General features: G+C 45.9%; 1 protein-coding gene across 1 annotated transcript in view; it reads left to right on the top strand.

Annotated features, from left to right (window-relative positions):
• LOC134945490 (NXPE family member 2-like) overlaps positions 1 to 26839 on the top strand; it is a 179232-nt gene that overhangs the window by 47361 nt on the left and 105032 nt on the right. The window contains exons 2-3 of the mRNA XM_063934812.1: positions 20764 to 20871; positions 25061 to 25782. Coding sequence (XP_063790882.1) covers positions 20788 to 20871; positions 25061 to 25782 — 806 coding nt within the window. The 5' untranslated portion in view covers positions 20764 to 20787. The remainder of the gene's footprint in view (positions 1 to 20763; positions 20872 to 25060; positions 25783 to 26839) is intronic.

Genomic DNA, 26839 nt, shown 5'->3' with positions numbered 1-26839 from the left:
GATGCAGGGCAGTCTGGAGCGACTGCTGATGCTGACATCTGGTCCGGACTGAAGGACCTGACAACGATTACGGACATGTCGTCTACTGTCACTGCATATGATTCTCTCCCCATTGAAAGAATGGTGGAGGATTATATGAGTGACCGCATCCAAGTAGGCACGTCAGACAGTCCGTACTTATACTGGCAGGAAAAAGAGGCAATTTGGAGGCCCTTGCACAAACTGGCTTTATTCTACCTAAGTTGCCCTCCCACAAGTGTGTACTCCGAAAGAGTGTTTAGTGCCGCCGCTCACCTTGTCAGCAATCGGCGTACGAGGTTACATCCAGAAAATGTGGAGAAGATGATGTTCATTAAAATGAATTATAATCAATTCCTCCGTGGAGACATTGACCAGCAGCAATTGCCTCCACAAAGTACACAGGGAGCTGAGATGGTGGATTCCAGTGGGGACGAATTGATAATCTGTGAGGAGGGGGATGTACACGGTGATATATCGGAGGATGATGATGAGGTGGACATCTTGCTTCTGTAGAGCCAGTTTGTGCAAGGAGAGATTAATTGCTTCTTTTTTGGTGGGGGTCCAAACCAACCCGTCATTTCAGTCACAGTCGTGTGGCAGACCCTGTCACTGAAATGATGGGTTGGTTAAAGTGTGCATGTCCTGTTTATACAACATAAGGGTGGGTGGGAGGGCCCAAGGACAATTCCATCTTGCACCTCTTTTTTCTTTCATTTTTCTTTGCGTCATGTGCTGTTTGGGGGGTGTTTTTTGGAAGGGCCATCCTGCGTGACACTGCAGTGCCACTCCTAGATGGGCCAGGTGTTTGTGTCGGCCACTAGGGTCGCTTAGCTTACTCACACAGCTACCTCATTGCGCCTCTTTTTTTTCTTCTTTGCGTCATGTGCTGCTGTTTGGGGAGTGTTTTTTGGAAGGGCCATCCTGCGTGACACTGCAGTGCCACTCCTAGATGGGCCAGGTGTTTGTGTCGGCCACTAGGGTCGCTTAGCTTACTCACACAGCTACCTCATTGCGCCTCTTTTTTTCTTTGCGTCATGTGCTGTTTGGGGAGTGTTTTTTGGAAGGGCCATCCTGCGTGACACTGCAGTGCCACTCCTAGATGGGCCAGGTGTTTGTGTCGGCCACTAGGGTCGCTTAGCTTACTCACACAGCTACCTCATTGCGCCTCTTTTTTTCTTTGCATCATGTGCTGTTTGGGGAGTGTTTTTTGGAAGGGCCATCCTGCGTGACACTGCAGTGCCACTCCTAGATGGGCCAGGTGTTTGTGTCGGCCACTAGGGTCGCTTAGCTTACTCACACAGCTACCTCATTGCGCCTCTTTTTTTCTTTGCGTCATGTGCTGTTTGGGGAGTGTTTTTTGGAAGGGCCATCCTGCGTGACACTGCAGTGCCACTCCTAGATGGGCCAGGTGTTTGTGTCGGCCACTAGGGTCGCTTAGCTTACTCACACAGCTACCTCATTGCGCCTCTTTTTTTCTTTGCGTCATGTGCTGTTTGGGGAGTGTTTTTTGGAAGGGCCATCCTGCGTGACACTGCAATGCCACTCCTAGATGGGCCAGGTGTTTGTGTCGGCCACTAGGGTCGCTTAGCTTACTCACACAGCTACCTCATTGCGCCTCTTTTTTTTCTTCTTTGCGTCATGTGCTGCTGTTTGGGGAGTGTTTTTTGGAAGGGCCATCCTGCGTGACACTGCAGTGCCACTCCTAGATGGGCCAGGTGTTTGTGTCGGCTACTAGGGTCGCTTAGCTTACTCACACAGCTACCTCATTGCGCCTCTTTTTTTCTTTGCGTCATGTGCTGTTTGGGGAGTGTATTTTGGAAGGGCCATCCTGCGTGACACTGCAGTGCCACTCCTAGATGGGCCAGGTGTTTGTGTCGGCCACTAGGGTCGCTTAGCTTACTCACACAGCTACCTCATTGCGCCTCTTTTTTTCTTTGCGTCATGTGCTGTTTGGGGAGTGTTTTTTGGAAGGGCCATCCTGCGTGACACTGCAGTGCCACTACTAGATGGGCCAGGTGTTTGTGTCGGCCACTAGGGTCGCTTAGCTTACTCACACAGCTACCTCATTGCGCCTCTTTTTTTCTTTGCGTCATGTGCTGTTTGGGGAGTGTTTTTTGGAAGGGCCGTCCTGCGTGACATTGCAGTGCCACTCCTAGATGGGCCAGGTGTTTGTGTCGGCCACTTGTGTCGCTTAGCTTAGCCATCCAGCGACCTCGGTGCAAATTTTAGGACTAAAAATAATATTGTGAGGTGTGAGGTGTTCAGAATAGACTGAAAATTAGTGGAAATTATGGTTATTGAGGTTAATAATACTTTGGGATCAAAATGAACCCCAAATTCTATGATTTAAGCTGTTTTTTAGGGTTTTTTGAAAAAAACACCCGAATCCAAAACACACCCGAATCCGACAAAAAAAATTCGGTGAGGTTTTGCCAAAACGCGTTCGAACCCAAAACACGGCCGCGGAACCGAACCCAAAACCAAAACACAAAACCCGAAAAATTTCCGGTGCTCATCACTACACAGAAGCCCACATGCAAGTCTCTCACTCACACACACACACACACACACACACACACACACACGCAAGTCACACACACACACACACACACACACACACACACATACACACACACACAAGTACACATGCAAGACACACACACACAAGTTCACATGGAAGTCACATACACACACCACACATGAAAGTCACACACACACACACACACACACACACGCTCACATCATACTTACCGACTTTTTTGCTGCTCTCTCCGGGAGAGAGCAGCCAGGTTGGTTCGGCAGGGGGGCGGGCTGCGTTGTGTGTGCAGAGGGGGCGGACCGTAGGCGGTCCGGGGGCGTGGCGGAGGCGGTCCGGGGGCGTGACTACGGGGATCGTGTCGTGTAAGCCCCGCCCCCCACTGTGTAATGCCGCTATTATGGCATTATACAGCAGGGGGCGTGGCTATGATGACGTGATTCAACAAGAATAGCGTCATCGCCTGCCTGGACCACCCACTTTACTCGCTAAGTGGGCGGCCGGGCTTGGGGGGACCCCTGTAATCGGGAGACTTGCCTGCTCTTCCGGGGGGCCGGGAGGGACACACAATTTTCGGGAGCCTCCCGGCCATTCCGGGAGAGTAGGCAAGTCTGGCTCACATGGAAGTCACATACACACACCACACATGAAAGTCACACATACACAAGTACACATGCAAATCACACACAGACATACAGTAGAAACACACATTTCCCTCTTACAGTACCTTAAAAAAAGCAGAGTGCACTCCAGAGACGTGCAGTCAGGGGAGGCAGGGGAGGTAGGAGGCAGTGCCTCCCCTGTCATTACTGATTAAAATAATATTAAGGAGATACTTATGACACATATTCTGTGTCATGAGTAGCTGCTTTATATCAGGGCCAAAACTATGATTTCTGTCACCCGGGGCAAGGCAGTAAATTGTCGCCCCCACCCCGTCAACATTCATAATGTTGACAGCAGAATGTCAACATGATTCAACATGTCGACATCCTCAGAATGCGAATGGATAGGCAACACTGGGAGGGTCAGGGTTGGGCTGCAGGGGCGGTTAGGGTTTGGCTGTGTGTGTGGGGGGAGGGGGGGTTAGATTTATATGACTGCTTGACCATCAGGGACATTAAGTTGACATTCTCATGTCAACATGTAGTCTTGGTAGGCATGATAAATGTTGACATGGTTACTTTCGACATGCTGTGTATAACATGTTAGCCTAATGCATGCAGACGTGACAAATTGTCATTATGAACTACTGTACAGGTGACTGCATATCAGTTGAGAGTGCTACACCTACAGCATGTGTGTACAGCCATACTCTATTCTACTGACATGCCAATTTTCTGCCTCTCCAGGTATAAAAGGAAAGAATAACACAATACTGAAAAAATTAAATACTACCACACTTTATTTAACTTGGCTTTAAAACAGCCAATTCCAAAATAATTAAAAGGGTCCAAAGAGTGGAGAGCAAATGCCAGATGTCCAGTGCCTATTAGCAACCAAAAGTGTTGAAATAATTTTTAGTGAGCTCAATGTTTGCTGTGTTCATAGGGGTCGATTCAATTCGGCAACTTAAGAATAGCGCCGGGAATTAGCTCCCGACGCTATTCAATTCAGCTCCAGTTAAGTCGGCGATGTCCCGTTCTCGCCGACTAAACAGGTTGAATTGTCGGGAGAACGGGCATTCTCCGACTTAACTCCCCGGCGCGAGGCTGATTCCCGACAAAATCAGCCTCGCGCCGGCCGCGAGGCAGCACTTTTGTCGGGTTTCTTCTCTCATCCCCCGGGGATGAGAGAAGAATTCCCGACAATTGCGGGTCACTAGCAGCTGAATTGAATAGCGTCGGGAGCTAATTCCCGGCGCTATTCTTAAGTTGCCGAATTGAATTGACCCCATTGTTCAATAGATGTTATCTGAAATAGCATTCACTCACTGTCTGACTTTACAGCAGGTCATCCTGTCAGCAGTGAGGTTTACAGCCACACAGCCACAGGCAGCCCAGCCTGGAGATCTGAGCGTGCAGGCAGGGTCATTAGCAGCTCGGCACTCAATAGATAGAGACTATCACAGACATAATCATACAGAGTGGTCACATCTATCCAGCGCCCAGGTCACATTCCCCCCCTAGTTGCGGGCCAGTTTATTTTATCCTAATCATTACTCCTGTGTAAATGTGTTTGGGAGGCACCGATCGTGGTGCCTCCCGGTCAGAAAGGGAAAGGTATGGGGGGCGGGCGCGAGCGGGGCCTAGCAATGGGCATTGAAAGCCCATTGAAAAAACATGGGAAAGCGGCACCATTAGAGGTGCCGCTTTCACACAGGGACGTGCTTTCAACCCATGAAAGCACGTCCCTGTCAGTGAGGCCACAGTGATTGGCCAGCGGGCCATTTATGTCCAGGCATGCTGGCACTTGTGGTTCTCCAAATGCCAGCATGCTGGGGCAGGCTTGCTGGGACCTGTAGGCCACCTGTAAAGAACAATAATACTATTTTTTACAGGTAGACCACAGGTGCCAGCTGGCCATTTATGTCCAGGTATGCTGGCACTTGTGGTTCTCCAAGTGCCAGCATGCTGGAGCAGGCTTGCTGGGACCTATAGGCCACCTGTAAAGAACAATATTAACAATGAACCCCGCACGGGGCATACCACTGGGCTATCAGCCCAGTGCTGGTTGTTGCTCGGGAGGGGGACCCCATTTTTATTTTTTGGGGTCCCCACTCCCGAGGAATTCCAGCCCTGGGCTGACTAGTTTGGGGGGGCAGATTAATGTTATGGCAGGGGGACCCCATACCGAGTGTCTCCTCTGCTATGGCATTATTCCCCCCTGGCTGGTTCTGCCTGGTGCTGGTTTCACGAATGTAGGAAAGGGGGGGGGGGGCTACACTCCCCCCCCCCACTCTATTGGGGGGGAGAGGGGGGGATATTAGCTGCTTGTGCCTCCCCAGCCACTGTCCTCACGCACGCCACTGGTGCACTCTCACTGGCTGGGCTGGCCCTGGATCAGCAACAGTTTCTCTTCTCCAGCATTCCCTCCCTGACAGCACAGCAACAGCAGTCCCGTGTAGCTCTGTCCCCTGTTGAGTCCTCTGCAGCTTGTGCCGAAGCCTAGCTTCCTAGCTGATGCTGCTCCGGCTCCCCAGCAGCTGGTTGTGTGAACGGCCGGCCGAAGGGTAAAGGGTAAATCCATCCACATCTTCTCTCTCTGCTGCCCCCCCTCCCTCCCCGAATCCATCTATCAGTGCAGCGGAGGATAAGCGCTGTCTACAGCAGTTAGCGCTGTACCACAGACAGGGCGGCCAATCGGGGTCACAGCGCACATTGCGCTCTCACCTAAAGTGCGCTGTGTGCAATGCACACTTTGCACACATGTAGTTACGGCCCTGGTGTAGTCCTGTCTGACGTGTGTGCAGTGTATCGATGCTGTGTGGTTACATATAGACTTAGCTACTGGTGGGCACAGATAGAGGGCACAGCACTGGGGGCAAAACTAATGGGGCACAACTACTGAGGGCACAACTGTACAGGGGTCAAACTGTGACCATGCCCCTTACCTATGAAGCCACACTCCTATTTTTGCCACGCCTCTGCGGCGCGCACTAACCCTGTTTATAACCGGGGGGGGGGGGGCAAAGGAAACTTTTGCACTGGGCACGACAAGGTTGAGAACCGGCCCTGACTATATAAAATAAAGGGGGTAGGAACACAGAAATGAGGACTGCTATGGATGAGGGGTGCTGGGAGAGGGTTACATGGTCAGGGGTGGAAATAGTGTCTGTGCTAGGGGACACCAGCCAAAATCTTGCCTAGGGCATCATATTGGTTGGGGCCTGCTTTGCCCACAAGTAATAACATTGGTGGCCAGTGGTTTTTAATACTTATCAAAACTCAAGACTCTAGCTGCTGCTTGATGGCTTCCTTTCCTTCCTCTGCGCAGTGTAAAAAGAGAATGAGGGCTCAGGAAGTGGCCGGGAGTGGCTTGGGTGACGTAAATCAGGATCGCAAGCCCTGTACACACAGTGCATACCATACACACACCATACAATGCGATTAAAACCATTTGATTTAAATCGTGGGTGCATATCGCACTGTGTTTACAGGGCCGGCGTTACCATTAGGTAGCTTTAGGCAGCTGCCTATGGGCGCTGGCATTTGAAGGGTGGTGCTGAATGGAGCCAGCAAATGAAGGTTCAAGGCTATGATGTGTAATTTCTGGTCTTGCCCCCACAATTTATGATCTTGCCCCTACAGTGCATTACCTTACACTTGTCTGTGTTGAATCTCATTCTCCATTTTGCTGCCCATGCTTCCAGTTTAATTAAGTCGTTCCGAATAGACTCAGCATCCCCCTCCGTATTTATAACCTTACACAATTTGGTATCATCTGCGAAAATTGACACCATGTTCTCTAGACCTACTGTTAGGTTGTTAATGAAAATGTTGCATGTATATATATATATATATATATATATATATATATATATAATGCTGATACGAACCGTCACTCCGTGCTGGAAAAGTTGATGACTGGTGCCCTCAGTAAATGGATAATAGCAAGCGTGGAGACTGCGGCACTCATATAAATGAACCAGTTTAAATGAACAAGTATTGTTTACTGAGGCATATCAAGTAGTTACAAATGCCTCAACAAGGCCGACGTTTCGGTGCTGCACCGTTTTCAAGGCAGGCATAAATACAAGATAAAAGTGCTAACCTCAGAGTCCAAAGATGACCACTGCACTAGTTAGCTGTTGACCTATTGCTGAGCGGTCTGCTGTTGCGGATTGGTTAATAGAGTCAGTAATAGACTTTAAACCACACTTTATTGGGGTCACCTGGTTGACCATTAATTACTGTCCGGATCCTTTGTGACTGGGGGCTTCATAGTATTGAATCCTTTCCCTAGTCATATTGGTTTTATACCTGCTTTTATTGATATATTCAGTGAGCTTTTCATATACTGTTGGATTATCTTTAGAAACATCTGGCACTTGATTTTACCCCTGAGGAAGTCCCAGTTAGGGACGAAACGCGTTGTGTTGTGTTCAAGTACTGTATTCCATCTGTATCCTATGTTACTAAGGAAGATTCGTCACGAACCTTAAGTTTCATCTGGCCTCTTAATCTGACAGAAATTGTTTGTATACATTACCTATACATTCTGTAAAAAGATGTTGACATGCTCACAGTTATTTTATGTTATTGTAACTTTCATGTATTAAAAACTAAAGTTGAATCTTTTTGTTTTGATGTGGTATACAGTACTTTCCATTAGCGCACTTAGACCTGTATTGTTTGTTGTGTATCATTGAGCCTCATCTAACAGGGGGTTCGTCTAAGTCGCAGCTTAATTCCTTTCTACCTAGCGCCTAAGAGTACCACTTTTGTGTATATATATATGCAAGAAAATGGCACTCAGTGGACTTATAATTAACAAAAGTCACAGCAACAACATCAGTGGTTGCAATGTATCGGGCACTTTATATGTATATATATATATATATATATATATATATATATATACATACTAAAAGAATCAGGCACTCACTGCACCCCCGTGGGGCATAATTGCTACGGTGCCCTCCGTAGAAGGAATGCGTAGGGGGATGGGTCCAAATTTCTATGTGAGAAAAGGGTTATGAGTGCGCTGTCAACGACAGCCTGTATAGGCGGGGTCAGCCCCTGTGGTAGATAAAGCAATATGGTAAAAAGTATACTGGCGCCGGCTCTAGAACCAATAAGGGCCGATAATAGATTTAAGTAAAAACTACAAGAATTTATTATACATACAATAAAATGTGATTAAAAACTCATAAGAACTGTCACGATTTTCTATCTGTTCTCAAATAGCGACAGAAAAGGTTGGATTTAGACCACTTAGATCTCACTCATAATATGTACTGTGTGCAGCTTCCGGTTAGGGCTCATTCCTCAATATCCTTTGGTTCACTTTAGATGTTAATAGTTACCCGGTCCTTATGGATACTGTCCCCAGTAGATCTCAGTTAGCAGATGAAGATCAAAATAGCAACAGGGGGATGGTTTCGGGTTCCAGTGATGTATAGTTTGTAGTGTCCAATAGAGGCAAAGAGTCCAATTTGGACTAAAGGTGACACAAGCGGATGCAGTGCTGGTGGTCAATAATCCTTGGCTCAACACGTTTCGCTAGTCTGATGGCTGCCAGCTTCCTCAGGAGCATGTATCACACAGGCTGCCCTTTTGTGTTTATATACTCCCTTCATTAGGATGAGAGTAATGGCACCTGGTCCATTCATAATACAATTTCTCTTACGTCCTAGAGGATGCCTGGGTCCATTTTAGTACCATGGGGTATAGACTGTTCCATCGGAGCCTTCGGCACTTTAAGATTTTTCAACAGTGTGAACTGTCTCCTCCCTCTATGCCCCTCCTCCAGACCTCAGTTTAGAAAATGTGGCCAGGAGACTGGATGCACACTAGTGGAGCTCTACAGAGCTTTGCTGGAAAAAGACTTTCTTAGGTTTTTTATTTTACAGGGAAGCTGCTGGCAACAGGTTCCCTGCTTTGTGGGACTTAGGGGGGGAAGTAGGAACCAACTTCTCAATTAGTTAATGGTTCTGATTCCGCTGACAGGACACCATTAGCTCCTGAAGGGTACTGAACACAGCCCAAGCCTGGCCAGCGTTCACTCCCACAGCACTGCCGCCACCAACTAACAGAGCCAGAAGTCAGAAGGCTGGTGAGTATATTACCGGAGTCCTGTAGAGAGGAAATCCTATGGCGGCATACAGGTACACGTGCACGCTGCGCGCCATGTCTCTCAGCACAAGGGTGCAGAGCGCCGGGGGGTGGGGGGCGCGCTATGAGGGAATGTTTAAAAACCTTACTCTCACTGGCAATAAGGGTACATACATGTACAGCCGCTGATGTGCCATCCCCAGCCAGTATAAATATTACATTGCTGAGGCTGAAGGGCGGGGCTTCTCCTCAGACTTGCCATAACACTCACTGGGTGCCATTTTCTCCTGCAGAAACTTCAGTGTGAAGCTCCTGAACGCTGTTTCTCCTCATGACAACGCTGACACAAGTACAGGGTGTTATAGAAGGGGCAGCGAGTGTTCATTATAATTAGGTCTGTGGGCCTATTATTGGTATATGCGCTGTAAGTGGGTAATATTTCCACAATTCACAATAAGGCACAGTGTGTGGACTGGCAAATCCCTCTTTGTCTCTCTGTCAGACTTTAGTGTGGGTCTGTCCCCAATAGCTCCCCTGTGTGATAGGTGTGTGTGTGTGTGTGTGTGTGTGTGTGTGTGTGTGTGTGTGTGTGTGTGTATACAAGTGTGTAACATGTCATTGGGGAGGGTTCTTCCCAGGAAGAACCCATTTTAGATGCACAAGAGGGTAATGTGGTGGCCCTTCCCTCTCAGAAGGAGCCGGAGTGGGTGAGAATGTTGCAAAAGAATATGTCAATGCTTGCAAAGAAATTCTCTGAGTCTGAACAACAGACTAAATATTGGCAGTCTGTGGAGGATGCACTGTTTACTGACCCCTCCATATCATCCTCTCGGGTCCCATCCAGTTCCCAGAAAAGGTCTCTGGCCCAGATAATGCAAGGGGACACAGACACAGATTCCGACTCTGACGTCGACACTGGGGATTTGAGAGGGGTAGACCCCAAATTAGCCAAAAGCATACAATGTATGATAGTTGCTATAAAGGAAGTGTTGGAGTTTCCTGAAACAACACTGGTCCCAGAGGAAAAGGATTATTTTAAATTAAATAAAAAGCAGGTTGTAACTTTTCCTCCTTCAAAGGATTTGAATGTGTTCTTTGAAAAATCTTGGGCTAACCCTGAGAAGAAATGTACCCTTCCCAGAAGGATACGTGTAGCGTACCCTTTCCCTGAGGAAGACAGGCACAAATGGGAGACACCCCCAATGATAGACACCTCAGTTTCTCAGCTGTCTAAGAAAATAGTTTTGCCTGCCCCTGGATCAGCCTCTTTAAAAGATCCAGCTGACCGTAAATTAGAAACAACCCTGAAATCCATATATACGGCTAACGGAACGGTGCTCAGGCCCACCATTGCTTGTGCGTGGGTAGGTAACGCTGTGGAAAAATGGTCTGACAACTTGCTTGTTAACATAGACACAGTTGACAGAGATGAAATAGTCCTAACTCTTGGCCATATCAAAGATGCTGCAGGTTACTTAGTTGAAGCTATGAAGGATATTGGGTTGCTGAGTTCAAGATCCTCCACTATGGCGATTTCAGACCGCATGGCGCTGTGGATCCGCCAATGGAATGCTGATGCGGAATCAAAAAAAGAATATTGAGGCGCTTCCTTACAATGGAGAGGCCCTCTTTGGAGACAAGCTGGATGTCATGATTTCAACAACTACATCAGGCAAGTCAGCATTTCTGCCTTCCGCAGCTGCTCCACCTAGGAAAGGATTTAATTCTCATACGATGCAATCCTTTCGACCCAACAAGTCCAAAAAGGCAAGGGGTACCCCCTGCTTCGCAGGAAGAGGTCGAGGAAGAGGTAAAAAATGTACAACACCATCAGGCTCGCAGGAGCAGAAGTCAACAGCTACTTCTGCTAAAACCTCAGCATGACGCTGGGGCTCTCCTGTGGGAGTACGATCGGGTGGGGGTACGTCTACTGTCTTTCAGCCAGGTCTGGGTTCACTCAGATCTGGATCCTTGGGTATTGCAGATAGTATCCCAAGGGTACAAATTGGAATTTCAGGACCTTTCCCCATGCCGATTTTTCAAATCAGCCTTACCAGCTTCTGTTCAGGACAGAGCAAAAGTGCTGAACGCAATACAGAAATTATGTCAAGACAATGTAATTTCCTTAGTTCCTGTGTCACAACAGGAAAAAGGGTTTTATTCAAGTCTGTTTGTAGTGCCGAAACCGGATGGCTCGGTCAGACCGATTTTAACCTAAAGACTCTGAACCCTTATTTGAAAAGGTTCAAACTCAAGATGGAATCCCTGAGAGCGGTGATCTCCAGCTTGGAGGAAAAGGAATTTCTGGTATCGACGGACATCAAAGATGCTTATTTACATGTTTCCATCTACCCGCCACATCAGGCATACCTGAGGTTTGCGGTGCAGGACTGCCACTACCAATTCCAAACATTGCCTTTCAGGCTCTCCACGGCTCTGAGAATATTCACCAAGGTAATGGCGGAGATGATGGTTCTTCTTCGCAAGAAAGGAGTCAAAGTCATCCCATACTTGGACGATCTGCTGATAAAAGCGAGATCCAGGGAGAAACTAGTGTAGAACATTGCACTTTCCCTGATGGTGCTTCAACAGCACAGTTGGATCATAAACCTTCCAAAATCACAATTGGAACCCACAATGAGGTTATCATTTCTGGGAATGATATTGGACACGGAAGCACAGGAAGTATTCCTACCAGTGGAAAAGGCTCTGGAAATCCAGAGGATGGTCAAACAAGTTTTGAAACCAGCACGCGTATCAATTCATCAGTGCATCTGCCTGCTGGGGAAGATGGTAGCGGCCTACGAGGCTCTACAATTTGGCCGATTCCACGCCAGGGTGTTCCAATGGGACCTACTGGACAAGTGGTCCGGATCGCACCTACACATGCACTGGAGGATAATCCTGTCAACAAAAGCTAGTATTTAACTCTTGTGGTGGCTTCAAAGTTCTCACCTCCTGGAGGGACGCAGATTCGGGATTCAGACTTGGATCCTGGTGACCACAAGCCTCCGAAGTTGGGGAGCAGTCACGCAAGGGGAAGGCTTCCAAGCATGATGGTCAAGTCAAGAAGTACTCCTTCACATAAACATTCTGGAATTGAGAGATGTGTACAACAGCCTTCATCAAGCGGCACACCTTCTTCAAGGTCGTCCCATACAGATCCAGTCAGACAATGTAACGGCAGTAGCTTACATAAACTGCCAAGGCGGAAAAAAAAGCAGAGCGGCAATGGCAGAGGTGACAAAGATACTCCTCTGGGCAGAAAGACATGCAAAAGCTCTGTCGGCAATTTTCATTCCGGGAGTGGACAACTGGGAAGCAGACTTCCTCAGCAGACACGATCTCCATCCAGGAGAATGGGGCCTCCACCCAGAAGTCTTTTCAGAGGTAGCAGATCGTTGGGGTGTTCCTCAAGTAGATATGATGGCATCACATCTCAACAAGAAGCTTCAGAAATATTGTTCCAGGTTGAGAGACCCACAAGCAATAGCAGTGGATGCACTGGTGACCCAGTGGGTGTTTCAGTTGGTGTATCTGTTCCCTCCACTTCCACTAATACCAAAAGTTCTCAAGATCATCAGAAGAACAAGGGTTCGAGCAATTCTCATTGCTCCAGACTAGCCAAGGAGGGCTTGGTATCCAGATCTTCAGGAGTTATTACTGGAAGATCCTCAGCCTCTTCCTCTTCGCGAGGACCTGCTTCAGCAGGGGCCGTTTGTTTATCAAGACTTACAGCGGCTGCATTTGATGGCATGGCTGTTGAGTGCCAGATCCTAGCCTGTAAGGGTATTCCCAATGAAGTCATTCCCACACTTATTCTGGCCAGGAAAGGTGTAACGTCCAAACATTACCATCGTATTTGAAGAAAATATGTATCTTGGTGTGAATCCAAGGAGTCTCCTAAGGTGGAGTTTAAATTAGGACGTCTACTTCTATTTCTACAGGCGGGTGTGGATGCTGGCTTGAGATTAGGGTCTATCAAGGTCCAAATTTCGGCCTTGTCCATTTTCTTTCAGAAACAGTTGGCTTCCCTTCCTGATGTCCAGACATTCGTGAAGGAGGTTCTGCGTATCCAACCTCCCTTTGTGCCTCCTGCGGCGCCATGGGATCTTAATGTGGTGTTGCAGTTCCTTAAATCGGACTGGTTTGAGCCTCTACAAGAAGTAGAGTTGAAGTTTCTCACTTGGAAAGTGGTCATGCTGTTGGCCTTGGCCTCAGGCAGACGAGTGTCTGAATTAGGGGCTCTGTCACACAAGAGTCCTTATTTGATTTTTCATGAAGATAGAGGTGAACTGCGGACGCGTCAGCATTTTCTTCCAAAGGTTGTGTCTTATTTGCATATCAACCAACCTGTGGTGGTGCCAGTGGCTTCTGACACCTCAGCCGTTTCAAAGTCCTTGGATGTCGTCAGAGCGTTGAGGACTTATGTTGCAAGAACAGCTCGGATAAGGAAAACAGAATCTTTTTGTCCTCTATGACCCCAACAAGATTGGGGGTCCTGCTTCTAAGCAGACTATTGCGCGCTGGATCAGAGGTACCATTCAGCACGCTTATTCCACGGTAGGATTGCCGTTACCGAGTTTGGTAATGGCCCACTCTACGAGGAAAGTAGGTTCTTCCTGGGTGGCCGCCCGGGGTGTCTCGGCGTTGCAAATTTGCGGAGCAGCTACTTGGTCAGGGGCAAACACGTTTGCTAAGTTTTACAGGTTCGACACCTTCAGGTTGGTCAGTCAGTTCTACAGGAACATTAGCACTTTCCCGCCCGTACTGGGAGCTTTGGTACATCCCCATGGTACTAAAATAGACCCCAGCATCCTCTAGGATGTAAGAGAAAATAGGATTTTAATTACCTACCGGTAAATCCTTTTCTCGCAGCCCAGTGCTCATTTTTCCTGCAGAATTGCGTTTTATCTTTTTACACAGGTTCTCATGTGTTAAGATATTCACAGCTGTTACTGTTGCGTTATGCATGCACGTTAGCATGGGTTATGTTGAAAGCCATGTTAGGCGGTATATTTTGTATGGTGTGAGCTGGTGTGAATCTCGCCACTAGTTTAATGTAAATTCTTCTCTCGAAGATGTCCGTCTCCTCGGGCACAGTTCCTATACTGAGGTTTGGAGGAGGAGCATAGAGGGAGGAGCCAGTTCACACTGTTGAAAAGTCTTAAAGTGCCGAAGGCTTCTGCGGAACTGTTTATAGCCCATGGTACTAAAATGGACCCCAGCATCCTCTACAGACTACGAAAAAAGGATTTACCGGTAGGCAATTAAAATCCTATTTTTAAAAACGTCCCAAAAAACCAGTAAAAATTATATCTAGAAGGTAATCCCATTATGTTACCTGAACAATAGTAATTCTATATCTTAAAAACTAGTGTTTAATTACCTGTTAGACATTATAGAAAGTAAAATACGAAATGTCATTTCCTGATCACATGACCGTCTCCGATCATGTGATCCCAGTATATCCTATCAGTGTATGATGTTACTCTCTGTTTCCTGGTTTTTCCGATCACGTGAATGCTTCCGGCCACGTGATCGGCGTTGCCTCTCACATTACATCATCAGTTTCTCAGAGATAGACATCATCTTCTCCGATCACCTGATTGTTGATGGGCCTATCATCTTGCGCTATGTCTTTGGCAACAATAGCGCTGCGTTTCACAGGGGGAGTTTGCGTTCCACATATAACCTCCGACCCGCACACCAGGAAGTACCATTTTATAATAAAAGGATTTTTATGTATATATGTAACACCATACACATGATAGCAAAACATTAGGAGTATTCACAATTATCAATTAACAATTAGCATTTTGTATAGAAAATAGTATAGAGAACATGATTTAAATGGGCTTCATTGTTATAGATATCTTAACAAAACACAACTACCAAAAATACTCTTATCATTAATGTTCTAGAAAGAGAAGTTAATGAAAATGGAGACAACCTATATGTAAAGGGGGAGAGACATGGTAACGTTTCATGATCATATATAAAAGACAGCACTATAAATATAGATGATTATTATTATTATTATTATTATTATTATTATCATCACTACATGGGTGCCCGATATTATAGTGTGTATTTTAGATTTAATAATCTATACATGTTTACAATATAGCACACCAATCGATACTGTACATATGCAAACATACATAGAGATGACACATTTCTTATCTAGTTTTCAGGCAACCAGCATATTGACTTACACATTTCTATATGTATTTATTTATTTCTCTCCTCTGACTATCCCATACTAACAGAACCACCTTAAAAAAAAGAGAATATTGGTGGTATGTTAGTATTGTATATACATTATATTTAATCCTTCAAATTAGCGTGCTAATCACGTATCTACTGGGAGGGGGGGGGGAGAAAGGTTCATGAATTAAAGTGAACAACATATTTGACACAAGTATCTTAAAGGATGGTGTTAAGTTCCATGCTTTCGTTCAATCCGTCCGGATGAAGGGAATTGAATTTAAGCATCCAGTATATTTCTCTACAACACAGTTTGTTGAATCTATCACCTCCCCTCGGTGTCGGTGCAATATGTTCAATACAAACTATTGATAAACTTCTTGGATCCCCTGCATGAATCTGACTAAAATTACGAGAGACACTGTGCTGATTATATTGTTTTATGATGTTCCAGCGGTGTTCCATAAACCTAACATGTACTGGTCTTGTGGTCCTTCCCATATAATTAAGGCCACAGGTAAGTAAATAGATAACAAATTTAGTGTCACAGTTCATGAATGATCTAAGGTGATATTGGCCCTCATTCCGAGTTGATCGCTCGCTAGCTGTTTTTAGCAGCAGTGCAAACGCTAAGCCGCCACCCTCTGGGAGTGTATCTTAGCTCAGCAGAAGTGCGAACGAAAGGATCGCAGCGCTGCTACAAAAATATATTGTGCATTTTCAGAGTAGCTCCAGACCTACTCCTAGCTAGCGAACACTTCAGACTGTTTCGTTCCTGTTTTGACGTCACAAACACGCCCTGTGTTCGGCCAGCCACTCCCCCGTTTCCCCAGCCACTCCTTCGTTTTTATCTGGCACGCCTGCGTTTTTACATACACTCCCCGAAAACAGCCAGTTACCCCCCAGAAGCACCCACTTCCTGTCAATCACTCACCGAACAGCAGTGCGATTGAAAAGCGTTGCTAGACCTTGTGTGAAACTGCATAGTTTTGTGTGAAAGTACGTCGCGCGTGCGCACTGCGCACCATACGCATGCGCAGAAACAACTCGGAATGACCCCCATTGTTCTTTATTGCCTGGTAATATTAGTATAGTGGTCTTTTTTAACATATGTGTGCAAGTTGTGCATCGGGATTTCCCACATTTATAGCATCCCATTGGTTTTGTTGATAACCATTCAGAACCTGTGGATATTGTTTTTTCTTCTTTTCATCTTACCCCAGATGGCTAGGTGCTAATATAGATTTCAGAGATCTATTCTTTTTATATGCTATTTGGGGCTGGGGGGGGGGGGGGGGGGGGTAAGATCTCACTTAGAATTCGGTCTTGTTTAAGGACTCTGTAGTTTTTGAAAATTATAGTTTTTATTTCTCTTGCACACTTATTATAATTACAGACAAAAGCAAATTGTCTCTCATTATCTTTTTTCTCTTTTTGGCCACCAGTGATCTTAGTTTTAGTTGATAGTAAATTGAACTGTCCATACAGTGTACAGCTGCAAATGCTTGTTTCAAAGTTTTTCAGGGTATTTACGTTGCCTGAAAGAGTCCATTAGTTCATTCGCCTGTGTGGTGAATGTCTCCAGATTTGAGCAATTGCGTCTAAGGCGCATCAATTGACCTTTTGGTATGTTATGCTTCCAGGGTGCGTAATGTGCACTTTCATAATGCAGATAAGAATTTGTACTAACTGGTTTTGTATTAACTGGTTTTATTATCCGAAACTTTGAGGGTCACATCCAGGAAGTCTATCCATTCACTGTTATAAGTGTGGGTGAAGGATAAATTATAGGTGTTAGAGTTCAGGTAAGTGACAAAGGAAAGAATAGAAGAAAGATCCCCATTCCGCATCATAAATAGATCATCAATATAAAGGCCATAGAAGACCAGGTTCCCCTCCCAGCTGCTTCCCCATACCAGTGAATCCTCAAGGTCACCCATGTATAGGTTAGCATAACTGGGGGCAAACCTGGTCTCCATGGCCATTCCCATAACCTGTAAAAAATATTGCTGAAGAAAAAGAAAATAATGATGTGAAAGAATAAATGACATAGAATCAACAATAAAAGCCTGGTGGTCTATGCTGAGATCATCATCCCTGGATAGTTTTTTGGAAATCACATCAATTCCAGCTGAATGTGGAATGTGTGTGTAAAGTGCCTGTACATCTAGTGTTAGGAAATAATAGGATTTTTTCCACTGAATATTGGACATTTTGGTTAGAATATCAGTTGTATCTCGAAGATGTGACCTCAGCCTAGAAACACGTTATTGAAGGAAGGAATCAACATAAAAAGAGAGATTAGAGGTGTGGGTCCCTATACCAGATATAATGGGTCGATCAGGGGGTGACGTGAGGGATTTGTGAATCTTGGGAAGAAAATAAAAAGTAGGTGATGTAGGAAAAGTGGGTAACAGGAATCTATACTCCTCTCTGGATATGACCCCCAACATCACGACTGGAACCAGAAGAGATTTTAATTCAATCAGAAATGAGTCTGTTGGATTTCTATCCAACTTTTTATAAAACCGCTCATCACATAAATGTCTATTCGCTTCACTGATCTAGTCTGTCCTGTTCATCACCACTAGGCCCCCGCCCTTGTCTGCTTCTTTTATGACAAGGGAGGTGTCCTTTGTGAGATCCTTAAGTGCTTTTTTCTCCTGTCTGATCAGATTGAACCAAAGGATATTGAGTAATGAGCCCTAACCGGAAGCTGCACACAGTACATATTATGAGTGAGATCTAAGTGGTCTAAATCCAACCTTTTCTGTCGCTATTTGAGAACAGATAGAAAATCATGACAGTTCTTATGAATTTCTAATCACATTTTATAGTATGTATAATAAATTCTTGTAATTTTTACTTAAATCTATTATCGTCCCTTATTGGTTCTACAGCCGGTGCCAGTATACTTTTTACCAAATTTCTATCTGACCTATCAGTATCTATCTAAAAGACATACACTCCACTTAAGCTTTTACATGTACCTGGGTACCTTCCCTGGAATTGCCACTTCCAAACATTCTCCTGTATTTATGGGCAGCACTCCATGGATTTCAAAGCAGTATGCACATATGCAGAAATAGCTTATTAACGTTTCAGATGCTTTAATGTTACGTCTTTCAACAAAAGATCCAATATTAAAGATGCAATATTATAGCATCTAAAATGTTGTAAAGCTGTTTCTGCATATGTGCTTACTACTTTGAAATCTGTGGAGTATGTATGTGTGTATATATATATATATATATATATATATATATATTTATCTACAGAACTTATGAGATGCCACCTTCGCACTTTTTCACCTGATGGGCTGGGTGTTGTGTGTGTGTGTGTGTAGGGGCACGCTGAAGATTTGCCTAGGGTGCTGAGAAGCCTTGCACCGGCCCTGCGTAACTCTCAGAACACTTTGTACACTAGACGTGGTGTTATATACCACTGTCAGCAGACTTAGGGGGGTAATTCAGACCTGATCGCTAGGGTGCGTTTTTTGCATCCCTGCGATTAGGTAGTCGCCGCCTACAACGGGAGGGGGAAATCGCTGTGCAGCGGTGTGTTCGGATGTGTTGGAGAGCTGCACAAACTCATTTTGTGCAGTCTCTGCTCAGCCCAGGACTTACTCTTCCAGTGCGATGATCGTGGCCGGAGCTAACGTCAGATACCCTCCCTTCAAACGCCTGGTCCCTCCTGCGTTTTTCCGGACACTCCGCAAAAACGGTCAGTTGCCACCCACAAATGCCCTCTTATAGTCCAATCTCCTTGTGTTCGCTGGTGCGATGGGATTTTTCGCACCATCCCGTTGCTACTCGGCGCTGCGGACCAGTGCGCCTGCGCATTGCGGTGCACACGCATTTCAGGCCTGATCGCCCGCTGTGCGAAAACGCACAGCAGCTATCAGGTCTGAATCGGCCCCTTACTTATATCTGGAATTATTCCAGTCTATATGAAGGATTTCATAAGATGTGCTATCTAAACACAGACTGTATAACAAAGGTATGCGCATACCTATGATTATAACAATAAATATATAAATTGGATGTAAATTCAGCAGATGAGTAAATGGAACATACCTGCGTACTATACTTAGCAGTGATTACAAGAGCAGATTTATAAGTGTTGCTAAAACAAATGGAAGTTGAAATATAATCTCCAGATTCACTGCAGTGAATAGCGTATCTTTACCATATTGGGACAATACTCCTAATGGGATCCGGTCACCATAACGACGTGCGGGATGCCGACAGTCGGAATACTGATGCCTGAATCCCGACACTGGTCTGAAGGAATCCAATTGCCGGCATCCCGATCTTAAGTATGCCGGGGCAGGGAGAGGGGGGCAGGAAGATGTTAGGTTTAGGCTGCGGGGGGAGAGTTAGGGTTAGACTGCGGGGGGGCAGGGAGATGTTAGGTTTAGGCTGCGGGGGGAGAGTTAGGGTTAGGCTGCGGGGGGCAGGGGTTTAGGCTGCGGGGGGAGAGTTAGGGTTAGACTGCGGGGGGGCAGGGAGATGTTAGGTTTAGGCTGCGGGTGGAGAGTTAGGGTTAGGCTGCGGGGGGCAGGGAGATGTTAGGTTTAGGCTGTGGGAGGAGAGTTAGGGTTAGGCTACGGGTGGGCAGGGAGATGTTAGGTTTAGGCAGCGGGGGGAGAGTTAGGGTTAGGCTGCGGGGGGGCAGGAAGATGTTAGGTTTAGGCTGCGGGGGGAGAGTTAGGGTTAGGCTGCGGGGGGGCAGGAAGATGTTAGGTTTAGGCTGCGGGGGGAGAGTTAGGGTTAGGCTGCGGGGGGGGGGGGGCAGGGAGATGTTAGGTTTAGGCTGCGGGGGGAGAGTTAGGGTTAGGCTGCGGGGGGGGGCAGGGAGATGTTAGGTTTAGACTGTGGGGGGAGAGTTAGGGTTAGGCTGCGGGGGGGCAGGGTCAGGCTGGGGAAAGAGGGCTAGGCACCACCGGGGAGTGTTCGGGCTAGACTGGGGGGAGGGTTATAGTCAGGATGCCGCAAGGGAGGGGTAGTGGGTTAGGGTTAGACTACTTACCAACCAGGTGTCGGGATCTTGCATGTCTGGATGCTGCCGTCTGTATTCTGGCTGCCGGCATCCCAAGCACTGGGATCCCAATACCATCCCCTCTTAATTTACATATCCTTCGCTGTGGAAATATTTTAGAAAAATGTAGAAATTACCCACTTAACACACACACTTAACCCACACTTAACACAATTCGAATTAATAGTGAACTCGGACAATTAACATGAATTCGGATAACCATTTATTTTATTTTAACAGGGTGACTAGTCTGTTCGTGAAACCATGATGGTAAGACGGTTGCGGTTTACAGTAGTGATAATGACAATATTCCTAACAAGCGTATTTTGGCATCGAAAATTACTTCAGGTGAGATATGATATTTAATGTAACCTTTGTTTGGAGTAAAGAAATGTCTCTGTGTGGCGATGACTGCGTTCCATCTCATGAGTGTGGCGCATATAAAGGGGTAAAGACAGTTCAGTGAAGTCAAATTGGACATGGAACATTTTAATGAATCAGTTATAGATCAATTATTATACCCTAAAATGATGCTACTTAGGCATCTGATATAGGACAGTGAGCATTACATGAAACGGTATATCTAAAAAAAAACCAATGTATAACAATAACTCAAAGAGTGTTCCTAATATAAAGTTGAGTTGTAATACCAAGATAGCGGCACATTCTAGAAGTGAGGGTGTGTGGCCACTCACTAATGTAACAGAAAGACAGAAAACTAGGGGCGGAGTTGCGCCAGTGGTGCAAGTTGAAATGTTTTCTTAGTGGTACTGAGTAAAAATGGGCATGGTCATGTGTCATGGGGGGGGGGTCACATGAAACTAGGGGAGTGATTACATGACAATGAGGACATGGCCACATTATGCCACACACCGTAATGCTCCTTATACATTATGTCACACACCGTAATGCTAATTACACATTATGCCACACACCATAATGCTTATTACACATTATGCCACACACCGTAATGCCCATTGCACATTATGGCACACACCGTAATGCCCATCACACATTATGTCAGACACCGCCACACCCATTACACATTATGCCACACACCGTAATGCCCATTGCACATTATGCCACAATCCGTAATGCCTATTACATATTATGCCACACACAGTTATGCCACTGACACCATTTTATGTCCCACACACAAAATGCCACGTATAAATTATGCCTCAGCGGTGGGCTAGTGGTACTGAGTACCACCACCATATTTCTTAATGGTACTCCGTACCACCCTACTTTCAGCACCGATTTGCGCTAATAAAACAATAAATGTATGGATGTAACAGAATGGATATTATCAAGACATGTATTTAATGGGGCCAGTCCTATTAGGTGCGAGTTACAGAATGTGAGTTGTGAGTTGCCATTTTCTCCGCAAATACGCATTTTGCACTAGGCAGAGTAAGCTTGCATTTTGCCGTTTGTACCCCACTTGGGGTGAGAGATGGTAGGGAAAATCCTTATTTTAAGGTTAAAATGTTGGGACACCGCGCAGAACACCTTGGACGGGATGCGTTTAGCATCCCAATGGAGGGGATACTGGCGATCATGTGACTGACGCTGGAATTCTGACACCACTTGGGACACCCGGCGCCAGAAGGCCGACAGACGAAATCCCAAAGGTAAGTGGCGAGGACACTGTTAGGGTTAGGGCCGGGGTGGGGGGGAGAGCTGAGGCACTAGGGGGAGTTAGCCCTAGCCACCACCCCCGGAGGGTTAGGGTTAGGTTGGGGAAGTTAAAACACTTACCCTCTGTGACGTTGGGACTTTCAATGTTTGGATGCTAGTATCGGTCATGTGACCGCCGGCATCCCAATAACTGGGATAACATATCGATCCTTCTTGGATACCGCCCATGATGACTATTTAGGCAATTGGAAGTTTCAAATTACAGTAGTTTAATTAGTCCAATAATTATATTTTTGGGTGTTTAAAAAAAAAATTGCCTCAAATTACTCCAAAATCAATTTATTTTGTTGCTTTATGCACTCCAAATTTAATTTGAGTATTTTTTTTTTTTTTTTTAATAATTGCTTTTAATATAGATGGCATTACCTATTGAGTAGCAGCTCTGGAAAGTTTTGCTTTCCGTAGCTTGATACACATACTATAGGCAAAACTCAGAAAATGGCAGTTTTTGTAGGTTAAGCCCCGTACACAGGGGGAGAGATGTGTGCTGAGCGATCTGTCACAGACCACTCGGCACACATCTCTCCCCCACTCAGCACACAGCGCGATGTGTGCTGAGTGAGGGGGGGGGGGCACTCATTTCACCCAGCGGTGAAATGAGCGACCTGCAAGATTGTGCTTGCATGCAGGCCAATCTAGTACCAGCGTTAGCGACGTGCGGGGCAACGCATCGCTATCGCGGTGGAGCTTACACACGGGGATCTCTCTGTGTGTACCCCTCTTTAGACCTCATTTTGATGATAGAACATCCCACCCAGAATGTACTAATTTGAATAATCACAAACTTGTGCAAAGGATGATGTCACAGTGATAACATCCAGGAATCCTCCAATGCTTTGGAAGTTGGCAACAACGAATTTAGTGGGTTGGTTCCTTGATGCTATCACTGTGACATCATCCTGAAGTCCCACGCTGGCTTGGAGCAACTTTTTGATGGTTGTGGACTGATCCTTCCATCATTATTTCTGTGATTTTATGTGATATGTGCATTTATGTTTTATTCATGTACAAATTTTTAATCTCATTATTCTTGTATTAAACCAGAAATACTACACTGGTATTTTCTGGTGTTTTGCACTAGGGTTTGATTTCAGATATATCAAATTCATACAAGGTCCATTTATTTATTACCAGTTATTTATATAGCGCACACATATTCCACAGCGCTTCTACCAGTGGCGGAACTATCGAGCGGTGGGCCCAGGTGCAACAAAATGCTTTGGGCCCCCCATCCCATCCAAGTCCACCCCCTCACCTCTGGAGAGGATCTGGTGAGGGGGGACCTGCTCAGGGCCAGGGAAATGGAGACCTAGCAACAGTGCCGTAATTAGACATTTTAACGCTTTACACAAGAAACGGCATCAGAGCTCCCCCCTATGTAAAACAGGAGCAAAAAAAAATAGGGCTGTGGCTTCGTGGGGAAGGGTGTGGCCACAAAATAATACCAATTCATATAATGGTGCACAGTAGTCTCCATTATTCAAATTACGCCGCGCGGTAGCGCCACTACACCAGGCAGAGCCCATTTTACACCTTATGGCGGACAGATTCCCCTTTTTACACATTACGGTAGACGTCCACCTTTTTTCCTCATTACAGCAGACAGCGTCCCCTTTTTACACATTACGGCAGACAGCGTCCCCTTTTTACACATTATGGCAGACAGCGTCCCCTTTTTTACACATTACGCCAAAAACAGCATCCCCTTTTTTACACATTACGGCAGACAGCGTCCCCTTTTTTACACATTACGGCAGACAGCGTCCCCTTTTTACACATTATGGCAGACAGAATCCCCTTTTTACACATAATGGCAAACCGCGTCCCCTTTCTTACACATTACAGCAGACAGCGTCCCCCTTTTTACACATGAAGGCAGACATAATAGATAGATAGATACATAGATAGATACTTATTGTTTCCGCTGGCTCAGGCTCCTTGTGCAGCTTTTGGCAGATCCCGGGCAGCCAGGGAGAAGAAGGAGGAGGAGGAGGGAGGGGGAGGAGGGAGCCGCAGCAGCGCAGTGTAATTGGTGGAGGCGCTGCTGTCCCTGTCCTTCACCATAGGCTGCCCTCCGCCGCTGTGAATGCTGGGAAGTGCTTCCCAGAATTCACAGCGACGGAGGATAGCCTATGGTAAAGGAGAAGGACAGCAGTAGCAGCAGCGCCTCCACCAATTACAGTGCCCTCCTCCACCTCCCTCTCCCCGTCGTAGCCGGTGCGCTCCTCTCCTCGGCAGTGGTGGCACACAGCGGCAGCCAGGCGGCATGTAATGAGTCAGTTTGACTCATTACATGCCGCTCTGGCTTTGGGCCCCTTGACAGTGGCAGGCCCCAGTGCAAGGCACTGCTTGCACTGGCGATAGTTCCGCCACTGGCTTTTACAGAGAAAATATTTGGCCATTCACTTCAGTCCCTGCCCCAATGGAGCTTACAATCTATATTCCCTACCACATGTACACACAGACACATTCACGCTAGGGTTAATTTTTGTTGGGATCCAATTAACCTCAGTGCTGTGAGGCAGTTATGCTAACCATTACACCATCCGTACTGCCCCATCCATACATTTATCATCCGGCTCATCTTCTGAGTGACAGTGAAGGAGAACATTTAAAGTGTCAAAGACAACAGATAAACTTTATTTATTCATTTCAAAGTACAGTATGCATATTACTCACCTTTGCACAAGCTTTGAATGGTTCAAATTACTACATTATGAGCGCCTTCCTGTTTGTCTTGTCGAAAAAATTGGGACCTCTTTATTTTAGTTCTATGTAATTCCAATATATACATGTTAGAAATCTTTTGATGTAACTACTGTGCTATGAATTACAGGATTATCTGGTGCAAGTGTTTGAAAACTACAATGAGCTATACCAAGATGAAGGGATGAAAGCAACAACACTTCCAGCTAAAACCGAGCTCCAAATGAAAATAGATGCGATATTCGACAAAACTCTGATGCTCATCCCCAATGCTGCATTCACTCACTTTAATAAAAGTACAAGTGGGGAAAACAGTAAGGCTTTCATAGTAAATCCCAGGGCACGTTATTGTGTTGGAGAGGACTTTGTGGTACAGCTCGACATGTACGATTACTTGGGCAACAGAAAGACCTATGGTGGAGACTTCATTAGGCCAAGATTGTTCTCCTCAGAGCTCGGAGCTTCTGTGTCTGGAACAGTAAAAGACTTCAACAATGGGTCATACCATGTGCACTTTCCTTTGTATTGGGCAGGCAAAGCCAAGGTCTCACCTCTTTTATTCCACCCAAGTGAAGGGGTTGCGGCTGTCTGGAGAGCAAGACATTCCAGCGAAGGAGTCCTTGGCTTCCAGGGGAGATTTGAAAAGCATGGTCAAAACGTCGCTAGTAAATGTGGTTTTAAGCTAGACAAAGAAGAAGGGAAGGAGATTTGTGAGTACTTAGATCCAGTCTACGAGGAGGCCTTCTACTGTTACAAGGTTCCAAACTTCACTTGTGAAAGTTTGAATGAAATGAGGGGTTATGACCTTTCCATACCACATATTACTGCTGCGGAAAAAAAAATGTTTGAAAGGTATTATTTCCATTCATTAGTACATTTATGATGTGTTTCAAATCCCCTTAAATGGTTCCTACAGAAATTTTTTACAAACTTATTAAGTAACAATGGCCCTCATTCCGAGTTGTTCGCTCGCTAGCTGCTTCTAGCAGCATTGCACACGCTAGGCTGCCGCCCTCTGGGAGTGTATCTTATCTTAGCAGAATAGCGAACGAAAGATTAGCAGAACTGCTACTAAATAATTCCCTGCAGTTTCTGAGTAGCTCCAGACCTACTCCTAAACTGCGATCACCTCAGTCTGTTTAGTTCCTGGTTTGACGTCACAAACACGCCCTGCGTTCGCCCAGCCACTCCCCCGTTTCTCCAGCCACTCCTGCGTTTTTACCTGGCACACCTGCGTTTTTTTGCACACTCCCTGAAAACGGCCAGTTTCCGCCCAGAAACACCAACTTCCTGTCAATCATACTACGATCACTCGAGCGATGAAAAAAATGCCGCTCGAGCTTGTGTAAATCTACAAAGTTTTGTGTGAAAGTACTTAGCGCATGCGCGCTGCGTACCATGCGCATGCGCATTTTTGCCATTTTTTTACTTGTTCGCTGCACTGCGAAAATTGGCAGCGAGCGAGCAACTCGGAATGAACAACAATGTTCAACAACATTTTTAGCATATTATATGATTCCTAAAAAAAAAATACCCATTGCCATATTTATTTATTTATTTATTATTATTTATTAGCAGTTTCTTATATAGCGCAGTATATTCCGTTGCGCTTTACAATTAGAACAACAGTAATAGAACAAAACTGGGTAAAAACAGACAGACATAGAGGTAGGAAGGCCCTGCTCGCAAGCTTACAATCTATATTTACCCTCGGCTCATCCTGGGGACCCCCATGCCATGTTTCTGGAACTATCTTCAGTAATGTGGTGTATAGCACCATATTTATGGAGTAAATCACAAGAAATATGGTCCTGATTCAGATGTGGCTGGAAATGCTATCGCTGGTAGCACTAGTATGGTAATGCAGCAGGAGGCTTCTGATATTAGGAGATGCCTCCTGCTTGCATTA

The sequence above is a fragment of the Pseudophryne corroboree genome, chromosome 7 (assembly GCF_028390025.1).
Source record: "Pseudophryne corroboree isolate aPseCor3 chromosome 7, aPseCor3.hap2, whole genome shotgun sequence".
Taxonomy (NCBI): domain Eukaryota; kingdom Metazoa; phylum Chordata; class Amphibia; order Anura; family Myobatrachidae; genus Pseudophryne; species Pseudophryne corroboree.
The sequence above is the reverse complement of the archived record's forward strand: the minus strand, read 5'-3'. Positions and strand labels throughout refer to the sequence as shown.